Here is a 23,909-nt window from a genome sequence, read left to right on the forward strand (position 1 = left end):
CTAGGGCAGATTAAACCCAATCCTGTGCCGTGCTGTGCCTTGCTGATTACAGACCCAGTCCAGTCCGGTGTGCCCAGCAGTCTGTCCCTGACCAGAATCCCTGACGGTTCTGTTTGAAACCCAGATAGTGAGCATATATAGATAGGACTGTGTAACTAGCATATATACTGTCCACAGTAATCCCTGTTTTAAACCCACCCTCTCTCATATTCAGAACTGCATTGTTAGAAATATTTTTGAAGTGCCTGAACTCTCTATATTATCCCTACTATCTCCTTCGGTACTAGTATTGTTAAATATCTTTGCGCTCATATATTTCATCTGAAGAAGGCAAGCTCCTCGGCAGGCAGTCTCCCTGATCCAGTGGCGCCCTGGTCCAGTGGCTGTGCCTCCGTGTAGCATTTGCTTCTTCACAGTCATCCCCTAGTGTAAAGAAATCCTGTTTGTCTTTTGAAAGCGCATCTCTGTTTTCCCATTCATGTGCCTATCTCAGAAACACGACCTCCACTAAAACGTCCATAACTTGCTACATTTTTATGCTACAAACAAAACTTCTGCTTGTAGCTAACATCCTAAGCTTTCCATAGAACCAAAAACCGCATTCCAAATCCATATAGTTCTCCCGCAATCGTGATTAACGCGCACAGAAAAGTTTGCCGCAAATTTTCATTTTGGCAAAACGTTACACGTGTAAAACAGCTTTTGATTGCACCCGACCTCAATTTTAAGTTTGAACATTGCTTATTAGTGTCAAATCATTGCTAGTGTTTGTCTACAACTATCCAAAGTGGCTCCCATTAGAAGTTCAACAATTTCAGTCATTTAAACCATATTTAGTGTTTTACCCAATCCATTCTCAGATAACTTTAAAACCATTTTGACAGTTTGCCAATCAGTTCTGTTTCTCTCTTGTGTTGGCTGGGGGGAAATTGGGATTGACATTTTGTTTGAACCCTGCATTCCTGAAACCTGTTCTCTCTCCTCCTATCTCTTTATATTGCTTGTTGGGAGGGCTGATGGGTGTGCAGGGGGAAATAGTAACCACATTGCTACTTGATTTGAACACTCACAAAAGTATTATTTCTGTGCTGAATGGTTTTGCTCACTATTACTCCTTGTGATTAAAGAGATTGCTTAGTGTTACATCACCCAATTGGTGATTATTGTATACCCATTAAACATAGTGTGATTATATTGTGAACTACATAAATAAATATTTTAACTTTGCAAACCAGACTGATTCCTGGTTCAGTATGACCGGGGGGGTTCCAAGAGAGGGGTGTGATATAAGTGGTACACCGTTCTGAATAAAAGAACTTTTAGACACAAAATAAATAAGGATTTCAGTTGTGCATTACACGCTAGGCATTGACTTAGGTGAAGTGCCGGATTGAAATCACTTACAGATTGGGGGCTCGTCACGAGAATTCTGAATTAGACATACCACTTGTGACAGTCTAATACAGCGTGCTAACTGACAGGGTGCATAAATCCTGTTGGGCTACCATACTGTGTTACACTGTAAAAACACCCTTCAATAGAAACGCTCTAAGGAGTTTGGCCTGTTTTGCAAAAATAAAATAACTCCTGTAAGTCAGAAGGAAATTAATGTTTCCGGAATGGCGACCGCAGTAGAAATTAATATGGCAAAAGAACACCTGCGGCACTAATTATTTGTCAGGGGTGAATGGACAGAGCTGGATCAGAATGTTTGGTTGCAGGAAATCAAAGAACAAGCCACTGCCACAGGATTAGATATATGGCAGGATCAGGGTGCATTACACATGGCACTTAGTGAACTGTACATGGCCCCTAAGGTAAAAGAAGAGCAAAGTAAAATTGCCAAAATAGCGGCATATCTGTACCTCCACATTGGAGCAATACAGGAAAAATATGCCGAAAACCTAGATCTGGCAAACAGGCAAGTACAATCATTAGAAAAAACCCAAACTGATTTGGACTCTGCAGAGCAAAGGCTACAAAAGAGCCAAGAATCAGAGAATTAAACTAGACAGTACCTGATAAAAATAAAAGGAGATCTGGATATCCTGCAGCAATAGAAGGTAGAGCAGGATACCAAAGTACCGGCGCTGCAAAGAAGTGTCAGGAAAGTTTGGACTCTCTACTACGGAGTCAACAAAAGCTGGAGCAGCAAGTGAACTATAATAGGGCCTGCGCAGGGCAGATAGTCACCCTGGAACATCAGATTGATGAGATAAAAGAAGAAAATAACACATTAATTCTCAAAGACCTTCACTCCCAGACTGAATTTGATGAAAGCTGGTGCACTCAAAAAAATAAAGGGACAACCTGGCGGCACAGAGGGGTACTCTAATTCAGGAAAGGGACACCTTTGGCCAGGAGGTCAGTTATTTAAAAACCAAGATGGAAGAAAATCACCTGGCCATTCAGGGATTGGGTGAGCTCCAAAAAGACTACGAAAAACTGTTAGCGCACACCAGGAGAGTGGAAGATGCTCTAGCAAAGAATGACCAGGCCAGTGAGGACAGGACTCAGGAGGTAACCCTCCTGCAGCACAAATTGGCCCAATACTCCAAAATTACACAGGAAGCATAGAGAGACAATGAGGCTCCCTGTGAGAAAAATGACAGGCTCCATAGACAGGTAGCTATGCAAGAACAATTAATAGAGACTAGTAAGGCCTTGATAGAAGTACAAAAGGGTCAGGTTCTTGCATATCAACAGGGAGTAGCGGCTGAGAGAGATGAGGTCCGCTGGGAGAGGGAAACACCTGAGCATAACCTCAGGAACCCTAGTACCAGAGACTTTCATCTCTTCAGCTCCATGGACTCTGCAATCCCCATGTCCACTGGCTCACATGATCCAAGGGCCAAAGGGATGGCAGACTTCAACCTGAGGGGAAATATAGGGCTCAGAGGTCAGCGCCTCCCAGAAATGGATGGGCGGGCATCGGTGTATGGGTTCCCAAGTGCTAGGGCCATATTCTCTGATCAGGGAGACTCCAATGAGGGGAGAATCAGAGAAATGGATCCTCAGAAATATCACTTATCCAGAGATCAGACAGTAAAATTTAGTGGGGGAATTCCATGAGGATAGGCCCACTAAGAGTATATTAACAACCTCTTCCCAGCTAGGACGGTGGGGGGGGGGTACTCAGCCAATCCTGGGAGCAAGGAAGAGTCAGAAGACTCTTCTGAGCACCACAGGACCCAAGAAAATAGGCCCCCACATTCTGCTAGCCATTCCCAAGCTTGCAGAATCTGGGAGAGCCTAGAAGACCAGACAGCCACCTCTGGTAGCACTGCCTCTGAGTCAGAGGATGAGTGGACCACGGTGACCGGAACTTATAAAGCCAACAAAGTCAAAAGGGCCTTGCTCAAGGATCCCCTGAAACAAATAAAAGCCATTAGGAGCGTCATCACGCCCTACCACAAGAATGCAAAGTATTCGGTTTGGGAACACACGTAGTTATTTGAACAGATGATGGACACTTTCCATCTGAAGCACAGCCAAAGCTGTATTCAGTATGTGAAGTGGACATTTTCTCCTGAGTACTCCAGCTTCTTTGGCTCTCAAGGCAGCCTATAACTTACAATGTGGGGAAGACCAGGCTCCACAAGAATTTGTTCAAGAGTTGAAACGCGCCTTTGCGCAGACTACTAGAAGGGTGCGCTCTGACAGCAAAGAATTTGTAAACACTTTCTTTCACGCTCTCCCCAAGTATATTATGACCCAGCTAGTGAGGGACTTTCACGAGAAAAGATCACTAGACTGGGTCATTGAACAAGCAACCGCGCATCTATGAGGTGCAGAAGCTGTTGGAAAACAAAAATAGTCCTAAAAGCCCCAAAACAACCAACACCCCTGCTGCTGCTAAAGTGGCAGAGGTGAAGATTGCCTCCATTTTAGATCTGGAGATGGCGGGCCTAAAAACCTGCCCGCACAGAACCCAAACAACCCCAAACCCAGAAGGCCCTCGGGCCAATCACAAACAGGGAGCCAGGGAGGTAATCCCACAAATGGGACCCCTAACTCGCCTGACTATATCAGCCCATGCTACAAGGGTAATAGGCCCATTCTGGGTTATGTGTGGAATCCTCCAGCCCAAGGCGGGGCGGGGGGGAGATCCAACCAGACAGCAGGAAACCCGGGGAACTTCCCTCCTCACTTTCCCCAGGAGGGCAGTAATCCCCCAAATACCGGACCAAATTTCTTTCCCAGATAACTGCCAAATTTCAACCCTCAAAACAATCCATCCTTCTTTCCCCACTTTCCTGAGCCCAGACAGCCCAATCTGAGAGCGGGGAGGCCCAGGGTGGAGAGGTACCCAAACTTTCCTAACCCGGGGTATGTTGTGAGAAGGGATAGCTACCCTTCCCGGGATCAGCCCAGGGGAGACATGAGGACCCCGCACCAGCCAGAGCGGGTGTCCCAACTAGAGCGCCAGGTCCAGAACATGGCACAGGATCTGGGTCGCATGCTGAGGGTTCAACAGAACCCTCAGATGAGCATGGCGGCTCAGAATGCCTCAAATCCAGGATCTGGTGCTCCAGGGCAATGACAGGAGAAGAATCCTGACAACCCACCGGTTCCCAGGGAGGAGGCACAAGGGGAAGGGGGGTGTAAAGCCGTGGAGGAAGCTTCCTTCCCCACTTGTGAAAGGCCCCTGGAAACCCAGGCACCGGTACCAAAATCTCCTGCCCCTGAAAGTCTGCAACCCAAGGAACAGAGGGTGGGTAGGAGAAATAAAGAGCCCAAAAAGACCCATTTTGAGGAGGAGGTACACATCTTCCAGTTGGAAGGAGAGGGATCCTCAGAGGATCCTGGGAAAAGGATCTTCTCCTTCAGGGATGGGGGAACTCCTCCCAAAGAAAAATCGGTCCCAAAGGATCCAAATCCAGACCGGGTAGATGTGGTGAACGAGTTCGCACCGCCCATCATCAAACCCCAGAATCACCAGCACGAAAATCCCCTGGATCAAACCCATCCTGGTGACTGCCTCCCAGAATCAGAACCAGGGTAACCCAAAACTACCGCCCCATATCTAGCTGTCACCTTTTTCTTCCAGATTCCCAAGACCCCAAATAGAATCCTGCCCAAATCACCTTTCTGTCAGTATCCAAAACCAAGAAACTAACCCACCAGTTGTCCAAAAATGTACATTATCTTTGCCCCTTGAGGAGAAGGAGGGAAGATTCTATGCCCCGTTCCAAATACAGGGTCAATGTACAATCTTGGCACTGGTGGACAATGGATCCCAAGCTACCCTTCTGTCAAAAAGGGCCTTTCATCAACTGAATTCGGGAAGGGGGGAGAAATACCAAATTACTCTCACCCCTCTTCCTGGACAACTTCAGAACTTCCCGTCGAGGGGATTGCGGATTTGGACATTAAAATTGGACGACACAAGGTGAAGCACCCGGTCATAGTTGTGACTCCAGAGGGCACCGCTTGTTTACTACAGAATGACATCCTGCGTAGATTGTCACCCCTCATAGATTGTGTAAACAAGGTCCTCTGGACCCAGACTAACCGACCAATAAAATTAAAACATAGTGTCAACCATGTTAGTTTAAACAGCACATGCCACATGGTTGAACAAAAACCTGACCAAATAGAATTTCACTTCCAGAATAATCAAATCCCCAATGTGACAGTAATTGCAGTAGGACAACAAACTGGTGATGGGGAGTCCTCTCTATTTCTGAAAATCAACCTACAAATTCACAATCAGAAAATCCTACTCCTATCGTCCAGAAAGATGAAAAATCAGCTCAAAGCTTGGCTGATATTCAGAAAATTGGAGAGCAGCTGTTCATCCCTATTCAGTTAAATGAAGGGAAGGACTCTGTTCTCGCCCGAGTGTGTGTGAACAATGGTAAGAGCTTCGTCAGCGAAGCTATGTTCCGCAAACTCCCAAAAGATCCAGCCATTCCCATATTTAAAATGATAGACGAATGGGAAATGGACCTGGAAACACCCAATTCCAAACATCTCCTACCTAGCAGGTGTATGCTCAGAATTTCCAAAGGCAACAAGAGCATAGTCCATAATTGTTGGGTTGTGTGAGATGTCCCTGCTGCATTTTACTTAGGCAGTGACATTCTCAATCACTTTGCCATTAGTTTGGACCTAATAAACCTCAAAGCCTGGTCCCAATCGGCGGGTAATCCTATGGAGTTTGATGACCCAGAGAAAGCATTTAGGTCAGCTCAACTGCTGCCTTATGCAGTTGAAATTCAGATTGGAGAGGAAGTCACCATCTCAGAAAGGACCCGACAATTCTCACTGAAAGTAAAAACTAAAAGAGGACAGAAACTGAAAAACCCTGACGCCTATATTCATCTTAATGCTCACTTCCAACAGCAAGGGTTGGGGGTAAACCCAACACCACTAGTCAACATAGAACACAACACCATTCCAATAGAGGTGGATAACAGCGACCTAAAGAGTATAACTCTGGCCGCAGGCACTATTATTGGAATGGCGGTTGATGACCGACATTTTTCCATAGATTTAGGTAATGAACTGTTAGGACCAATCCCCAAGGACTGTTTTGACAGTGATAGCGACGATGACGCAACACAAGACAGGATCTTCACCCAGCATGGGGGGAATTTCCTGGTGTACACTTCCTGCCCTTATGGAAACGAAGAGGTGACTTGTGACTTCAGGAGGGATGAGGTGATCTTCCAAGTCCACGAGGACTGCCTTCCCCACCTGAAGCCATCAGTCCAAATCAGCACTTTGACCAGGGACTTCGCCACCCAGCTGGAGGAGGCTGCTGATATAGCCAAAACAGAAGTCTTTCCAGGCTTCAGGCAGATGGTTGAAGAGAGAGTCAACCTCACTGATGCCTGTGATTTTCAAGATGTCTTTGCGGTGGAGTCATATGACTGTGGTAGCACAGACATCCACACAACAACAATTCCCACGGACCCTGGCATGACTCCAGTGTTTGTGAAGCAATATCGCTTCCCTCTCACGTCAATGGAGTCCCTTACTGAAATATTTAAGAACCTTGAGTCCCGTGGGATAATTCGTCCATTCCACAGCACCTTCAATAATCCGGTACTGGGGATTTTGAAATCAAATGGCCAGTTGAGGCTCTGTGCCCACCTAAGGGAGCTCAACAAATGGGTCCATACTTCCTCATGGCCTCTTCCCTACATTGACCAAGGGCTGGCCCAGATCCAGGGGTCAAAGGTATTCACTGCCATTGACCTGACCAATGGGTACTGGACTGTACCTGTCACTAGGGAGGACCAATACAAACTGGCCTTTACCTTCGGAGGGCAGCAGTACACATGGACCTGGACTCCCTTTGGATACATCAACTCCGGCAATTAATTTAACATTTTTCTACACAAGGCCATGCGCGACCTGGGTGAAAGAGGTAACCTGGCCTATGTAGATGATGTTCTAGTCAAAAGCTCAACTGTGGAGGAACACATAGCAGAGATCTGTTATGTTCTGACACAGTTGAGGGCTGCCGGAGCAAAACTCTCCTTTCAAAAGGCACAGTGGTGCAGAACCAGTGTCAATTTCTTGGGGCATGAGAATACTCCTCAGGTGCTCTGTCCCCAGGAAAAGAAAGTGGAAGCACTTCAGAAATTAAAAGACCCCACAACTCTGCAGGAACTAAGGAGCCTCCTTGGACTAACTAATTACAGCAGAAAGTTCATTGAGAATTACGCAGAGATCACAAGACCCCTGATTCATCTTTTGAAGGGGGGGTCAAGTGGGAGTGGGGTCCAGAACAAGCCGAGGCAGTAAGACAACTCAAAAGAAGCCTCTCACAAGCGCCCTGCCTAGCTTACCCTGTCAAAAACAAGGAGTTCTTCTTGGAGACAGGGTTCTCAAATACATGCTAAACTGCAATATTATATCAAAAGCATGCCAAGGAAAATAAAGTAATCTCCTATGTGAGTAAGACTTTATCATCTGTGCAGGAAAAATTCAACGATTGTGAGAAAGCACTCCTGGCAATGGTGTGGGCATTGAAGAATTACCGCCCATTTATCCAGGGGGAAGACATCATAGTGCAGACTCCACACCAGCCACTGCAATATCTCCAAAGTGACAGAATCCGGGCCGGAAATATGAATAATTCCTGAATTACTTCCTGGATTCTGTCAATTCAAGGCTTTCCTGTGGAGGTCAGATATGGCCAAACAAGAAGAGTCCCCTCGCGAAAGGTCTGGCTGACTTGCATGATTGTGCCAGAGAAAACTGTATCGAGGACGAAAGTCTTAAAACCAAGGACAACATGGAGGCATACCTTAATTCCCCACACAAAGTCTATGAAGAAGACCAGTGTGAGGGAATTCCCACTGTCTATGTGGATGGGTGCTCCCACCATGTTGACAACAACGGGGAAAAAGAACTTGTGGCCGGTGTAGGGAATGCATGGGTGAATGATGCCCCAGAACCCTCTGCTTGGTACAAAATCAGTCCCCGAAGTAGTCAAATGGCAGAGTTGATGGCTGTGCATCAAGCCATCCTCACTGCTGTCCAACACCAACTCCACGAACTGGTCATAATCACAGATTCGGATTATGTACGGAACGGGTTTGTGGAGCACCTGGTTAACTGGAAACCCAGAGGCATGCTATGTGCTAATAAACCATTGAAACATGGGAAATTAATACAGAATATTGATGATCTGGTCACCTCGAATGGGATGATCATCTACTGGAAAAAGGTGAAGGGTCATTCTAAAGTAGAAGGACCAGACTAAACTGGAAATGACCTAGCTGATCAGCTGGCCAAAACCGGAGCCATCCAAGGGGATCTACTTGAGATCGAGTCCCTGTTCGGGGAAATCCAGGTCACTGCTATCACTAGGTCCTAGACAAATGCTCACAATGAACTCTCAACTGTCCAACGGAGTAAGGAGACCCCAGATGCTGATTTGATTACGGCTCAAAAAGGGGATCCAATAATTGGTAAGTTTTATCAACACATTGAGGACCCTGAGAACTTTCCCCTGACGGATACCGATTACATAGGGAAAGAGGACCTCAGAGTGTTGATGAAATGTCCAAAAATGTTCCGAATCCAAGGCGGTTTGTTGGTGAGGAAATCCATAGCTGGCCATGACCAGTGGGTAGTCCCCACCTCATTCTGAAGCCTAATGCTAAGTCACACCCATGATGCGGCCACAGCCAGTAATCAGGGGTTTTATACGACACTAGAAATCTTGAGAGAGGTTGCATACTGGCCACACATGGGGCAGGACCTCGACCAATACTTGAAGGGGTGTCTTGTGTGTGCACAATTTCAGCCAACATCAATCACACCATGCTCCCCTCCAAAAGAGGGGGATTACACTGCCTTGGTCAGATTTACAGGTCGATTTTATCGGGCCCGTGATTTGCTCCTCTATGGGGAACAAGTACATGTTGACCGTGACATGCTTGTACACTAAATGGGTGGAATGTAGCCTGGCCCCAAACTGCAAGGCAGAAACAGCAGCTGCCTTGATGATCAACCATATCTTCTCACTTTTTGGACTACCCCAAAGAATTGAGTCAGACTGAGATAGCCACTTCACTAGCGAAGTGATGACAAAGATGTGGGAGATACTTTGGGTCAATGGGAAACTACACATTGCCTACCGGCTAGCCCCTAGTGGTGAAGTTGAGAGATACAACAAGACAATTGTGAGCATATTAAAAAAGTTTGTGGCAGATTCTGGGCCAAGTTGGGACATTCGACTACCTCTTGTCCTGATGGCCATCAGATCTAGCCCTTCCTATGCAACAAAAATGTCGCCGTTTGAGCTGATGACTGGACGAAGGATGGTGCTTCCCCAGCATCTGCTCTACAGAACCCAAGAGCAGACCTTGATAAATGCCTCCACAACTCACGAATATGTTGAGAATCTGAGAAAACACCTTCAACATGCTTTTGCCTATGCTCAGTGGAATCTAGAAAGATCTGCAGACAGTATGAAGACCCACTATGACCTTAAGACAACTAGAAAAGAATACCAAGTAGGAGACCGGGTCTACTTGTACAATTTACAAAGGAACCAGACCAAACAGTGCAAATTTCTTCCTAGCTGGCGGGGTCCTTATGAAATTGTAGACAGAATCTCACCAGTGGCCTACAAAGTCTGTGTCCCCAAAGGCAGCTGGGCAGAGGGGGAAGATAAGTGGGTCCAGATCAACCAGCTGAAGTGTTGCCATCCTGCAGCAACTAGAGGAGCCATCTGGAAACCCATAGGGGGACATTCCAGATCCCTAGAAAATAACAACTATTAAAAACCATTCCACCTGTTAAAATCAGTAGTAATTACAGGCAGGAAAGATTGTCATTTGTATGTCCAATGTATGCATCTGCCCCACTACATGAATAGTGGTGGGGAAATGTCCACAAACATGCTCTGTTTTGTCTTATAGCACTAAAACCAAGAATTCCAAGCACCAAGGAGGACCAAGACACAAGGGGCCCGGAGTACTGCTCCATACTCCCATCCGGAACCGGCGAGGAGAACATGTCGATTCAGCACTGATGGGAGAAGCAGACACATTTTTCCACTTGGACCAAAAAGAAAGAATGACATCCCAATCTCCCGACTTCCCCTTGACGGGCGGTCAATTTCAAGTCGTGAGGGGGGGCTTTGTGGGATGTATTAACCCACTTATGCTATGCCCTGCAGCATCACTGTGTGTTGATGGTGCCAGAATGATCAAAATGGATGCAAAACCCTGGGCGCGCCAAAACCTATGGAAATTGTGCTTTGCAACAAAAAAAGATGGCTGCCAAATCTACCATGCATGTTGTCAGTGGTGGAACGGAGAGCTCACTGCTGAAACATGCCACTGGGTTGTCCAACAAGTAAAAATGGAGACTGCATGAAAGGCAGTGCTTTGCGGAAAGAAATCCAGAACCTTGTTTTTAAATCTTCTCTTGGTTGCTGAAAATACAGAATGCCAGTCCAAAACAACACCAAACATCCAATATTCTTGCTGGGTATTACAAGTCATTTCGTTCAAGAAATCATTATGAACAATGTCCAGAAAAGCGGAATCTGTCATCAAACATTCACAGCAAGAATGTGCCTGCCTGTGAAATCTGTCAAAATCTGTGCGCAGTACCAGCGGCCGCCTGTATAACAGCTGTCAGTAGCTTGAATCATAGGAATTAAACTTGTGCCACTGAAATCTAATGGCTGAAAACTAAGTGACCTGTTATTGAGAGTAACCTAGGTTGCAACTATTTAAATCCCATGGTTTAGAAGCTGGAATAAGTGTTCTAGCAGCTTGTTTGAAAATTGCAAGTTTATTTTAAACAAAGAAAAATGTAACAAAATAACATTGAATTTAAGCCTGCCTAAAAACAATTAAACCAGTCCAACAGCTTCTTCCGAGAAGGAGGACACTTCTTCCCAACTGAAACTCACGGGGAGGTGCCAACTGCTGGGGAGCCAGAAGGAGACAATGGACTTCCTGCAGCTCAAAGGCCTGCCAAGTGTGAAGGGTCGTAAATGGCCTGGGCCTTTGGAGGAAATTGGAGGAGATTGCTTCTAACTGCAGAGAGCCAGGAGGAGACGGAGACAAACAGCCAGTTGGGACTGGATATTCACAAAGAAACATTTTGTTAAAGACATATAGCTTACCACTGAAAATTATTTAAATTACAAAAATCACATATTTGTGTATCTAAATTCTGACTGTACATTTTAAGAGGCAGCAAAACCGTGTGACATGTTCTAGAAGGAAATGGCGGAAAAGATGGTTTTACTCCAAATGTATAGGTGCCAGAAGTATGAAACGTTATACCCTTATGCCCATGTTCAATGCGCACATTTGTACACATTTTTGGATAAACTAGATATTGTATTCGGCCAAAAAGGGCAGAATTTTGTCAAAAGCAGACACAAGATCCTACAGCGACAAGGTTCGAAGCAGCATCTGCTGCACAAAATATGTGATTTATATATATGATTGTTATAAAGATTGTACACATGTAAATATGTATTGGACCAAAAGTAGATTTTATGTTCAAAAGAACAAGGGGAGGATTCTCTGACTCATAAACCCACATTATCATGGTGACACCCTGTTTTCTTGTTCAATCAAGGGAGAGAAGAGACTCTAACCTATAGCCTGCCTAGGGGGCGCGCTTAGAACAATTCAGCACACACACCCCTTTACCATATGCATAAATAGAAAAAGCTGAGGGCTTAGAAAGACACACAGATTCACCCACTACCCTGTTTCTGGCGAAGCACCCTGAAGCAGATCCATCCATATTCCTTGCTCCAGATTCCAGAAACTTGGCAAGCAGAAAGGCCCATTCCATTAGTTGAACCATGTTCAACTAGGCCTTGAGTTTCCAGAAACAGAAATAATCCCATCAAACCTAAGGGGAACAAAAGATCCAATCCCGTTGTGCTGTGCTATGACCAGAGAACCAGGGCAGATTAAACCCAATCCTGTACCGTACTGTGACTTGCTGATTGCAGACCCAGTCCAGTCCGGTGTGCCCAGCAGTCTGTCCCTGACCAGAATCCCTGACGATTCCGTTTGAAACTCAGATAGTGAGTATATATAGATAGGACTGTGTCACTAGCATATATACTGTCCATAGTAATCCCTGTTTTAAACCCACCCTCTCTCATATTCCAAACTGCATTGTTAGAAATATTTTTGAATTGCCTGAATTCTCTATATTATCTGGCGCCCTGGTCCAGTGGCTGTGCTTCCGCGTAGTATTTACTTCTTCATAGTCATCCCCTAGTGTAAAGAAATCCTGTTTGTCTTTTGAAAGCGCATCTCTGTTTTCCCATTCTTGTGCCTATCTCAGAAAAACGACCTCCACTAAAACGTCCATAAGTTGATAATTTTTTTTTTGCTAGAAACTAAATTTCAACTTCTGCTTGTAGCTAACATTCCAAATCCATATAGTTCTCCCACAATCGCGATTAATGCGCATGGAAAAGTTTGCCGCAAATTTTCGTTTCGCCAAAACATTACATGTGTAAAACAGCTTTTGATTGCACCTGACCTCAATTTTAAGTTTGCGCATTGCTTATTAGTGTCAAATCATTGCTAGTGTTTGTGTGCAACTATCCAAAGCGGCTCCCATTAGAAGTTCAATAATTTCAGTCATTTAAACCATATTTAGTGTTTTACCCAATCCATTCGCAGATAACTTTAAAACCATTTTGACAGTTTGCCAATCAGTTCTGTTTCTCTCTTGTGTTTGCTGGGGGGAAATTGGGATTGACATTTTGCTTGAATCCTGCATTGCTGAAACCTGTTCTCTCACCTCCCATCTCTTTAAATTGCTTGTTGGGGGGGCTGAGGGGTGTGCAGGGGGAAATAGTAACCAAATTGCTACTTGATTTGAACACTCACAAAAGTATTATTTCTGTGCTGAATTGTTTTGCTCACTGTTACTCCTTGTAATTAAAGAGATTGCTTAGTGTTACATCACCCAATTGGTGATTATTGTATTCCCATTAAACATAGTGTGGGGGGGGTTCCAAGAGAGGGGCGTGATATAAGTGGTACATCGTTCAGAATAAAAGAACTTTTAGACACAAAATAAATAAGGATTTCAGTTGTGCATTACACGCTAGGCATTGACTTAGGTGAAGTGCCGGATTGAAATCACTTACATCTGCTAGTGCGGGTCTAGGTGTAGCATCGTATCACCGTACTCGGGTATGATTGATACAGCTTTGTTGATGACTCTGACAAGTCCTTTATGAACCCGCCCAGCCAGAGCCTCGTAAGGTGTGTTTGTTTTATAATAAACGTGGCTTCCCCATGGGCTAAAGTGTCCTACAATTGGATGTACTGAACTTCAGTGAGCGCCACAATGCATTGCCCTTTTAGATTTGCGGGTTTGGTCCGCTTCATGGCAAATTTGGATATTTTGTTCCCTGGGAATGTCTCGGCTGAAGCATTGCTGGGGAGCATAATATAGAAAGGTGTAGACTCCATGCCACCCTATTAAAAAACCGTGGCCTTTAGGGATCTGGTGGGCACCCAACTGTTGAAGTTGTCAGGCCACCCTCACCGTTTGACTAGATACTGTTTCCTGGCTCCACAACCTTAACTCTTTATGACTTTTTCCATTCTATAAACTCACTGTTGATCTTTACTGACTTTCTGGACCTCCTCCCTGTAAAAAAACAAATTGAACACCCTCACCTGAATAATCAATTAGTGTGTATATATAGATGCCCTCCCTTTCAAACACTCCATCTATATGTTTAAAAGCCGCTGCCACGCGGTGACCCATATTGTTCTTTAAAGTCTCAATGTAGGCATATTTTGGTAGAACGCCGATGACAGCTGCAATGTAGCGGAAACCAGCAAATCTATTAGACTTTTAGGGCTCAACACAAACATTTTTTATATCATTTTTATATAAAATTTAAATTAAGTTTATATCAAAGCACATCAAAACGGGGCATGACTAAGACCGGAAACAGGGTGCGTGTCCACCTGCCAAAAGTTAACCTGAGACAAAAGAGGGCTCCTTCTACTACAAACTTCAACAAAAGAACTTTTTTAAAAATACATTTCCATTATGTCTATCAGTAGGACACTCTCAAATGCACAGATTGCCTTGATGCTGAGCTGTCAAATGTGCCATACATCATTTTCATGTATTGTCCCAGGTTTTAGCCAGAACGTCTGTCTCTTTGGCTTAATTCCATTGGATGTACAGGAGCTCGTCTGGCAAGCTGGAGGACACGTCTCTCAAACCCGCAATAGACATAACATACGCAGAAAGAACGAAACATGGATTCTTTAATACTGAAATTTGAATGACATCAGAAGAGAACTTCACAAAAGATAGGACTTTAAAAAGTGCTGCATAGCGTCACCGAACATGTTTCACACCATTTTTTATTTACTATTTATACCATTTTGGTTTTGGTAAAAATCACAAAGAAGGGACTTCAAGTAAGAATGGAACACTTGCATGTAATTCACAGTATCACTTTTGCTGACAACCAGGTGCACATGGGAGCTTTCGGGAGCGAGGGGACATCATAGTATGATAAGGGACAGCATGTCAGTACGTCTCACAGGAACATACCAGGCGATGAGATACAACTTTTAAGAAACATTTCAAGTTCAGAAGATTTTTCATTCAAGGTTTGTCAAGCGGGAACTCAGGAGAACAACAGCATGTTATCTTTCTATATTTTCTTTCACAAATAGAAAGATGCAATTCTTTAAAAAATGGCGGTACGTAAAAGAATTGGTAAATAAAGTAAACCCACACTGGGACATTTCCAAATTCAGACAAAGAGTCCATCCAAAATGGACGTCATTTCCTACCATTCCACGTCTGCTGCCAGAAAAGACACATACATATGTTGCATAAATAATAGTTCTTTAAAGCACTTAATTCCACAGTATTTTTGACCTCACACACGGCTGTCTTTCATTTTGCATCGCACGATAAGCATCAGTGCTGTTTAACTGCTCTTTGCGTTCCTCATATGATATCATTGGTTTCACTTTTTCTTCTTGTGCTTGGTATACCACCTGTAACCTTTCGTTTATGTTTTTCCTGTCTTGTAGAAGAAAACTGGCATGCTACCACTGTCTGGTAGAGAATCATCCTCTTGAGCAGAAAGAATCCAATGTCTGCTGCAGTCATACACTAGAGTCCCGGCCAGACTTCAGGTGCAAGATCTTTGTCCTGCTCAGGAAAGGGTAGGCGGTGCAGAGGCACCCGGCTGCTACTATAAAACCCAAACTGCACCAGGCACAAAACAGGGACCAGCTGTAGCCATGTTCCACGTCGCTGGGAAGACTGTAGATCAATTTTGGCTGGCGATTTAGGTCGTAGGATATACTTGCTGCATAAGTGCATAACGAAATGGTGCAAAATATGCCTAGGAAAGAAAATATCACCAGGGTTAGTGCAATTAACTCAGTGGGTGCGTTCTGATTGAAACAATCTTCAAAATATACAGTATCAAACAAATCATTACTTATATGACATGCACTATTTTGATGCTTTTTCATACTGTGCTCGAAACCGTAGTATGCCCTGTAGGGAAACTGGAAGAAAGACTGATGTTCTGATTAGTGTAACGAGATGGAAATAACAAAACGTGCATGGCACATAAGAGCAGTTCAACACATTTATTTGTTCACTGCAGTGAAGGAATACGTCTGTGACATTCTGCCCTGCGGGAAGGGACCAGTCTCATCCTGTCTAGGACAGAATGGCTTAGAAATCTGGAGGAAAGGAGATGAAGCATAGGAGTATCTTAGATAACAGTCTCAACATAGCATAAACCAAAGTGAGGGGGCCTAAACCTAGAGGACATAATACCTTACTCTTGTATACACACAGAGATAGGAGGCATATATAAATACGCAACTAAGACAAAAACAACTACGCAACTAAAATAAACAATAAAAAATTCTTGTAACAGCGCCTCGATGCCCGCGGGCTGTGTGAGCGCTTTAAAAAAAAATGCAAATGCAAATATATCAATGTTCACAGTCTCAGGGTGGCTTTAAGGGCCACAACAGACTTCTTTAATTGACCTTGGCAGATGATCCAGACGATGATCTGTCCTCTGAAAGCTCTTTTCCCAGTAGGAATATGTCACACAGCTGCAAAGAGCTATCTCATCCTTGGGGTGTCCTTGTGTTTTTACTGGGCAGTTTTCTCTTCTTGCCTTACAGGTCTCCTTTGGTCGGATTTCCCACTATTCCATCTCGATCCTATTCAGGCTACAGTAATATAACCACCATCCAATGGCTGCCTTCCTGGCCTTAGCCTGCTATAGGCTCCTCTCAGGTTCTCACTGGTACAAAACTCTTATCTGCACTGGTGGTGTTGCTGCTACCAACAGGATCTGGGCTAGAGGGTTTGGTGTTATTTGATCGTCTGATAATTGATTGCGGCGAAAAGTCCGAAAAGAAACTGCCTGCATGCGATCAATTATCAGAGGATCAAATTGCAACCCAAATTCGCCCACCCTCACCCCTGTCCCCTACTTACCTGTTTGCTTGCCACCAGGTCCGCTTCACCCCTGCAGTGTCCGATCCGTCTCTCCAACACAGGTCAGATCCGACACTGCAGGGTCCCTTTTTTTTCCGGTCCCCCACCTCCCATGCTGAGGAAACCGGGGACACCCCTGCATCTCCCCAAGGCTTATAAATACTGATCATGTTTGGTATGTGTTAGCCTAATAGTTTGTTTTTAATCAATCAAATGGTACTGACCACATTTGGTCAAAGGTACCATTCGATCAATTAAAATCAAACTATTAGGCTAATACCGGCTAGAGCCCCAAGCAGCTTATTTCTGATTTCTCTCCAGAATCTGCTGACTCTTGTCAGCTTCTGGGGGAAGGCCCCAATAGGCTCCTGGCTCTGGCCTCGCTACTAGGCCATAACAAACGTAGAGTATGGCCTATTTAGCTTAGCAACTTCCTGTTCCTCGACCGTCTTACTGCATGGCCTATTTGGCTTGGCAACCACTTGATCTCTTCCTCTCTTCTCCTGACCCTCCCACTGCTACAAAACCAACTGCCTGGAGTACTCTCCCAACTCCCACCATGTATAGTGGTTTTTGCCTCTTTGGTTATTAAGGCTGGGGAACTAAATGTGCCATCAAGTGTTCTGATTGTTGGGTCAATTTCCTCATGAACATAAAGCTGTGTGACTGGTGTATGTAAAATGTCATCACCTCCTTACCATGTCCATTTACCTTCACTGGTTTTGTAACCAGGTGTTATCTCTCACCGAATAACTCAACTTGCTCAAAACCCTGAGCCTGCATTCGCAGGGTCTAAATATTCACCATCTTGGGTTAAGTCTCAGGCATTATAGTGGCTAGGCGGCTCAGATTCCTGGTTATTGTGCCGATGCCTTCACTACTTGCACTCACTTGCTAGAATCCTGTTCGCATAGTGCATTTAGGCCTTGCCTGTTTCCATTTTCAGCAATTGATTTCTGGGTTTGTATTCCTGAGGTGTGCCCAGCACAGAGTCCTGCTCGGTGAGCAAACCTGTGGTTTCAGCCCAGAGCATGTGCCATCCTCCCACATATAAATAATTCTGCTGAAATCCTTTCCCTTGGACAATTTTCACTGGGTTTCTTGTGTCTACCTCTAATAATGTCCCTCTGACTGTGGTACTACAGAGCAATATATTTCATGGAGATTTACATTAGAGAAGGGTTTCTGAAGGGGTGACTGCAGAGTGTGTGTGATAGGGCGCTGAAGGAGTGACTGGGGGCACTCTGGCTAATCCTCCATACACCACCTCCACGGTTGCATCACACAACTGCTGGCTTCACCTGGTCCCAAGAGTTCCCGAGTCACTTTCCATGGTCTTTCCATAAGTGACTATGCGAAGGGAATGTAGTGGAAATATGTTACTATGTGGTGTAAAAGTTAAAAAGTGCAGGGGCGAAATTATGCACTTCAGTGGTGACTTAAAGAGGGAGATTTGTTCACCACTTGAGCAGTGCGCACAACAAATAATCTCTTCATTCCGTCATCTAATAATGGGCCTTCTAACCAAAGTGAATGATACCCTTTGTATCCAATTTAGAAAAGTACAAAAAAGTGCTGAATTGTACTTGTCATTCAGATTTTAGAGGTGAATCTTAGTGATAGAGTGCAGAAACATGTCCACTCAATTTGTGTCCATCTCTGCCTATGGCACAGACAGATCATGGAATTCACTGTATGCGTGCAGTGCTCTGGATTGGCCAGATTTCTCTTTCCTTTCACCACAGCTGTTATGTCAGCCTCCATATTCAAACATGGTGTCTGGCTTTGCCCAATTCATTTCCGCAGATTGCACCAGCTTCATGCTGGCACAGAAAATCTGTGGAAATGAATACATTCCAGTGGGTAGCTGGCTTCCCCCACATAGATTAGATGCACGCGGGATTGCAAGATGTAGAAGCTGCAAAAAGGCAGAACCATTTGACTACCACTGTTCGCTCTCTGCATCTGCATACAGTAGAATGAGGCTAAAAGTTGAAACTCGACATATGTCTGCACCATGACCATTAACCAGAAAGATTGAGCATGATTGGTAAACAGTGATAACTACCGTAGTACCATGTTATCTACCCTGCATCTCCAACCCACACTATTGCTTCAATCTTACCAAGCTTTGCTGCCTTGAAAATATAGATTTAAAGTCTAGAACCTTCAGTGAGAAGGTGGGCCATTTAGTTAATTAGGACCCCCTGTTCCAAGATAATTAAACATAACTTATATTTGTATCTTTGGGTACATTTCTTTATAAATGTTGCTCCCTTTTGCTTAACTAGCACACACCCAAAAACACACATATTTCGCTCTTAGCAGTAAAACAAATATTAGCGAATGCAAGAAGTCGTCACCACCAGAAGATCACAATCTCTTAAGGAACGCAGCCCAGTAGAGCTTAACATTTCTACTCACCTGTCCCTTCGTGGTCTCCTTCCAAACCAACCTACTGTGCCAGTCTAGGAACACGCATGTCCTGTGCCTCGTTCTCCCTTCTTATTTCATCTCAGGCAAAGGGCGTATTGAGACGAAGAGGAAAGCAAGACCACAATGTGACTGTTGCGGATTCATCTTTCCAGACATACACCAATGGAAGGTTGAACACGCTTGGCTGGATGATTAGGAAGGTCTAACATATTTTTGCATATTTTTGCATCAAAGTAGTAGTAGATGTAATATAGGGTGTTGTCACATGAATGTGTAGTTGGACTTCCCCACCTATCATGTGCCCTATGATTTGGAACCCACAGTTTGCTGGGTGGTCAAGTATCGCTCAATATTGCTCAAATTACCAAACAGCAGAACAGCCGCCCAACTAAATCAGATCACTCCTGATCCTCACTTTTTCAAGGTGGACTTATCATCAGGGGCCACCAAACTACTGCTGCCAGGCCACGTGTGTGTGGGGAGTTGAACACTGTCAAATGTTGTGTGAGAGAACATGTTACTTTTACGTGTATTTGGTGAATTGACATCTCCTGGCCAAACCCTGTATACACTGCCTTTCAAATTATTAGAGGGCCACTCAAATGTTACTTAGGTTTCAAGTTAAAAACATTCTTTTGCGACAAAGTTTTTTGACACTTCTATATATCTGTATGTATACGAATAAAGCCCATGGGGCCTCATTGCGACTTTGGCGACGTGGTTAAAAAGTGGCAGTAAAGGAAGTAATTAAGTTACAAGGATTTGAACAGTAACATAATAACTACTACTTTTACTGTAGTACCGAAGGTAAAGTGGAGGACATGAATCTGTGATGAAATGACTTCTACTATGCAGGAATATAAGATGGATAGAGGCTAAACTGGCTAACTCAGCACCCACACTTTTACAAACCAACAGTGATCCCAATCATAAAGGTACAACAGGCACTGCTTCTGGATATACCCTCTTCGCATTTTGTGGTAATGTGTGCCAGGGGTAGGCTATACTCTCAGAAGGGGGTGCACATTTTATCCAGTAACAAGCAAACCAGCAAGGTACAACAGTCCAAATTAAAATGGAATGTTCAATCAAGGTTTCTATAAAAATATACTGGCCCCTGTGAAGGAAAGACCGAAATGCTGAATGTAGAGTTGCAGTATTCTAGGTTTTCATCAGGAAGGAAAAATGTGGCAAGAAATGCAACGAGGAGCTAAAAAGTATATGTTCTTGCCATTGACCAGAATGTGCAGTCTAGTTGTTTCAGACCAAAACACCTGAGCGGGACATTTAAACTCAGGAATTAGTTGCAGCTGAGAGGAGATGCTGAAGGAGTAGCTGAGGCATAGGCAGACCAGAATGCTTAGACTGCTGCAGAAGCAGAAAGCCAGCTAATGCCGACGTGAGATGTGAAGGCCTGAGACATTGCAGAGTAAGCGCAGCAGGAAGGAGCGTCGGGAAGAGAATTCCAGACGAGAGGGAGACGTGCTCCCAACCTGATGTGTGTCACTTTGGTGTGTAGGTGAGTGCGGAAGATCAACGGAGCTGTCAGAGCTCTGGAAGGCAATTGTGCAGACCGCTGAAGAGATGCAGGAGCTGGCAGAAGACAGAAGGCCCACCGCAGCATTAGCAATGGAAAGCAGACGCCGAAGAAGACCAGTGAGTTTGCCTGACACTAAAGAGGACCCTGGTGCGTTCCGAGCAGGACGTTTCAATATTTTTGAATACCGAACAGATAAAGCAGTGAACAGGCAACAAGGGCGCACCTCCCCTTATATGAGACACCAATTGGGGGAAAACTGTAACCCGCATTGCCATCAGCCAAACGGCTGTGAAGCAGTGGGGAAACTGAACAAGGCTGAAACTCCCGTTATATGGGACACCAACTGGGGGAAACCTGTAACCGCATTGCCAATGCCAAAAGGCTGTTAAGGAGTATTGATAAGGTAACAAGGTTGCAACTCCCCGAATATGGGACCCTACTTGGGGAAATCTGTATCCCGTATTGCCAACAGCCAAAAGGCTGCAAAGGAGGAATACAAAGGCAACAGGGGTGCAACTCACCTTATATGGGATACCCACCGGGGGAGACCTATAACCCACATTTCCAAGAGTCAAGAGACTATGAAAAGAGGCAGCCATTGTTCAACCCTCCTCACATAGGATACTAGTGTGGAGAATCTTGGAATAAATATTGGCACTAAGTGCTATTATAGTTGTAGCAGGCGAGTAAACGAGGAAAGGGATCAATAGTAGTTAGTCCTGGCAGGTGAGTGGATTAGGAAAGATAAAGATGTTTTGAAGTAGCATAATTGTGGCAAGAGATGTGGTGAAAAGACATTGTTAACGGTGGTCGGTCAAAAAACCGAAAACAAAATATCGAATCACAAAAATCCCGAATCCAAAATCTCGAAAAAAAAAAAATCTCGAATTATTTATTTATTTATTTATATGTATTTGTGGGTTCAGGTAAGTATAAAAAAAGGGTAAAAAAAAAAAAAAAAGAAAAAAGGGGGGTTGGGGGGGGAACCCCCCATTTCGAAATAAAAACGTATTAAAAAAAAAATTCGAGATTTTTTTTTTCGACATTTTGGATTCGATATTTTTGTTTTCGATATTTTGGAATTCGGTTTTTTCACTATAAACCATTGTTAACACTATTAACATTTCGAAGAATAAGTGTGTCATTATCAGAAGTAGTTGCTGTGATATAATATAAAAGTATTTCATTTGAAGAAGAAATGTGATATGCTGATAATTGCTTTACATCCTGTGAAAAACAATTGCCTTGATTTAAGAACTTGTGTTTTGTGAGAGAGACATTTGCTTTACCAAAAACAGATATTGGGAAAGACACCAATTGCTTTGATTTGTGTTTATGAAAGAGACATTTACTAAGTGGAAGGTCGGGGGCGTGGCCAGCCGTGGACGGTAATGGAAGCCTTCTTGCTGAGCTCCAAAGCCCCTTCCCGCTACGAGGCCCGAATCCCCCTCTAAAAGGGTTAATCAGCCCGGCAGAACAGTGCAATGGGTGGCGGAATGGCAGCAGAATCAGAGAAGTGAAGCTGCGCACGAGGAGTCCACCCCGTCGGAGCGGTGACCAAAGTCCAAGCACGCAGCATAACCCTCGCCAAGATGGCGATCAGGACGCTGACTGGATATGCCGGCCAGCACACTAGATAGGAAGGAGCAGAGGAGCGGACAAACCGCATCTGCCCCAAAAAGAAAAGAATCAGGTGGCGGGCAACCGGGTGACTGCGGGTGCCCAAAGCAACAGGCGTAATCAGAGATGTTCCCGCTGTAAAGCCCTTCCCCCACACAGCAGCGGGAAGACTGCAGGCAGAGAAACGAAGATAGTAATGAGAACGGAGGTTGCAGTGATACATGGTGAGGAGGCACCGGGGGCGGCCGGGAGCACATGGAATTAATTAATACTGCGGGAGCACGAGGAAGCAGTCAGGCGAACAGTGGGAGCAGACAGATTGTGCCCCTAGCCAGAATAAATAAATAAGCTGAGAATGCACTGACACGCGACAAGCCCCCTACTGTGGATCGGAGCGCCACAGCAATAGACAGGTGCGCTTGGTAAGTGCAACTAGGTCGGACAGGCATCAACAATAGGAGGAGAATAAAGTGACCGCATAGGGTTTCATCAAGCACTGTATGGTGGTTACCAGGCCTGGCAGCAAAATAAAATGCCCACAAGATACGGTATGGCCCTAAGTGCCTAAAACAAGAATGAAGCACCACGACAGGCCCCTGACAGGTACTGGGGGAAGCAGTGCGATCCTTGAGGGGCAGAAATGAATGGGGGCAGCCTCAGTCTCTCCGGAAGCATTTTAATAGCCACCACCCCTGTCATGGCAGGATAGACAGCGGGGTCCCCCCCACAAACACTCAGCTAAGCTGCAAAAGCCCCCAAATAATAATAATTTCGCATTTATACTGCGCCACGAACCCTCAGGTATCTGAATGCTGCTTATTATTACCCAAGGTGTGTGGTGCTCATTTATCGACCTCGGAAGGATGAAAGGCTGAGTTTGGCCCTGCCGGGATTCGAACCTGCATTAGCAAGCTCTGCACGGATGTCAAAACGAGCGCTCTACTTGCTGTGCCACTTGACCGGCCAAAGCAAAAGGATATGGACTGAGTAACAATTACAGCCTGACAGATGGACAGCGGACCGTGGACCGCAAGAACCTACCTCCAGTGGCACCTACAACTTAAAAGCACTCACTCCTGACACCTTTTGCCATTACTACTGGCAAAAGACACGCACCAAACCCATCAACTCGGGATACCCTGCACCTCTCAGCATAAGTGAATAATGGTGAAACAGGTGACGAAACAGAAAGGTCCCCCGTCCGGAGACATTAAAGCCCTGATGCAAACCGCAGAGACCCACAATCGCAACCAACAACAGGCGACCGCCCAGATACACTCTCCTCCCCCAGACGGCCAAAGAGAAAAAGACGACCGACCTATATGAAAGT

The 23,909-nt window shown here is 44.8% G+C and overlaps 1 protein-coding gene across 1 annotated transcript in view; it reads right to left on the reverse strand.

The window, feature by feature from the left end:
• Positions 1-14,739: 14,739 nt before the first annotated feature.
• The window catches only part of TMEM178A (transmembrane protein 178A), a 518,003-nt gene continuing 508,833 nt past the window's right edge, over positions 14,740-23,909 (reverse strand). Inside the window, exon 4 of the mRNA XM_069606873.1 lies at positions 14,740-15,859. Within this exon, the coding sequence (XP_069462974.1) occupies positions 15,618-15,859 (242 nt within the window). The 3' untranslated portion in view covers positions 14,740-15,617. The remainder of the gene's footprint in view (positions 15,860-23,909) is intronic.

Source organism: Ambystoma mexicanum, chromosome 4p (assembly GCF_040938575.1).
Source record: "Ambystoma mexicanum isolate Mex_15411 chromosome 4p, UKY_AmexF1_1, whole genome shotgun sequence".
In the NCBI taxonomy this organism is placed as follows: Eukaryota; Metazoa; Chordata; class Amphibia; order Caudata; family Ambystomatidae; genus Ambystoma; species Ambystoma mexicanum.